Genomic DNA, 239 nt, shown 5'->3' with positions numbered 1-239 from the left:
CCTTCGGCCTCGCGCATCCCAAGGCGCCCGCCACTGCCACCATCTCCAGCTCCGCCGAGCTCGTCCGCTTTCTGAAAGGGAACGAGCAGATGACGGAGAAGCAGGTGCTGCAGCTGGCCACGGGGAACGTGAACGTGGCGGTGGTGAGGGGGGACGTCGAGGAGCGGGCGCTGGCGCAGGCGGACCGGAGCGGCATCATGGTGATCCAGGTGAAGGCCCTGCGCGAGCTGGCGTGCCTG

At 69.0% G+C, this 239-nt stretch overlaps 1 protein-coding gene across 1 annotated transcript in view; it reads left to right on the top strand.

The window, feature by feature from the left end:
- Positions 1–2: 2 nt before the first annotated feature.
- The window catches only part of LOC106723683 (T-complex protein 1 subunit theta-like 2), a gene marked incomplete at its 5' end in the record, with an annotated part of 1,437 nt that continues 1,200 nt past the window's right edge, over positions 3–239 (top strand). Inside the window, one exon of the mRNA XM_014528201.1 lies at positions 3–234. Within this exon, the coding sequence (XP_014383687.1) occupies positions 3–234 (232 nt within the window). The remainder of the gene's footprint in view (positions 235–239) is intronic.

Source organism: Myotis brandtii, unplaced genomic scaffold (assembly GCF_000412655.1).
Source record: "Myotis brandtii unplaced genomic scaffold, ASM41265v1 scaffold624, whole genome shotgun sequence".
NCBI classification, from domain to species: Eukaryota; Metazoa; Chordata; class Mammalia; order Chiroptera; family Vespertilionidae; genus Myotis; species Myotis brandtii.
This window is presented reverse-complemented; position numbering and strand designations above follow the sequence as displayed.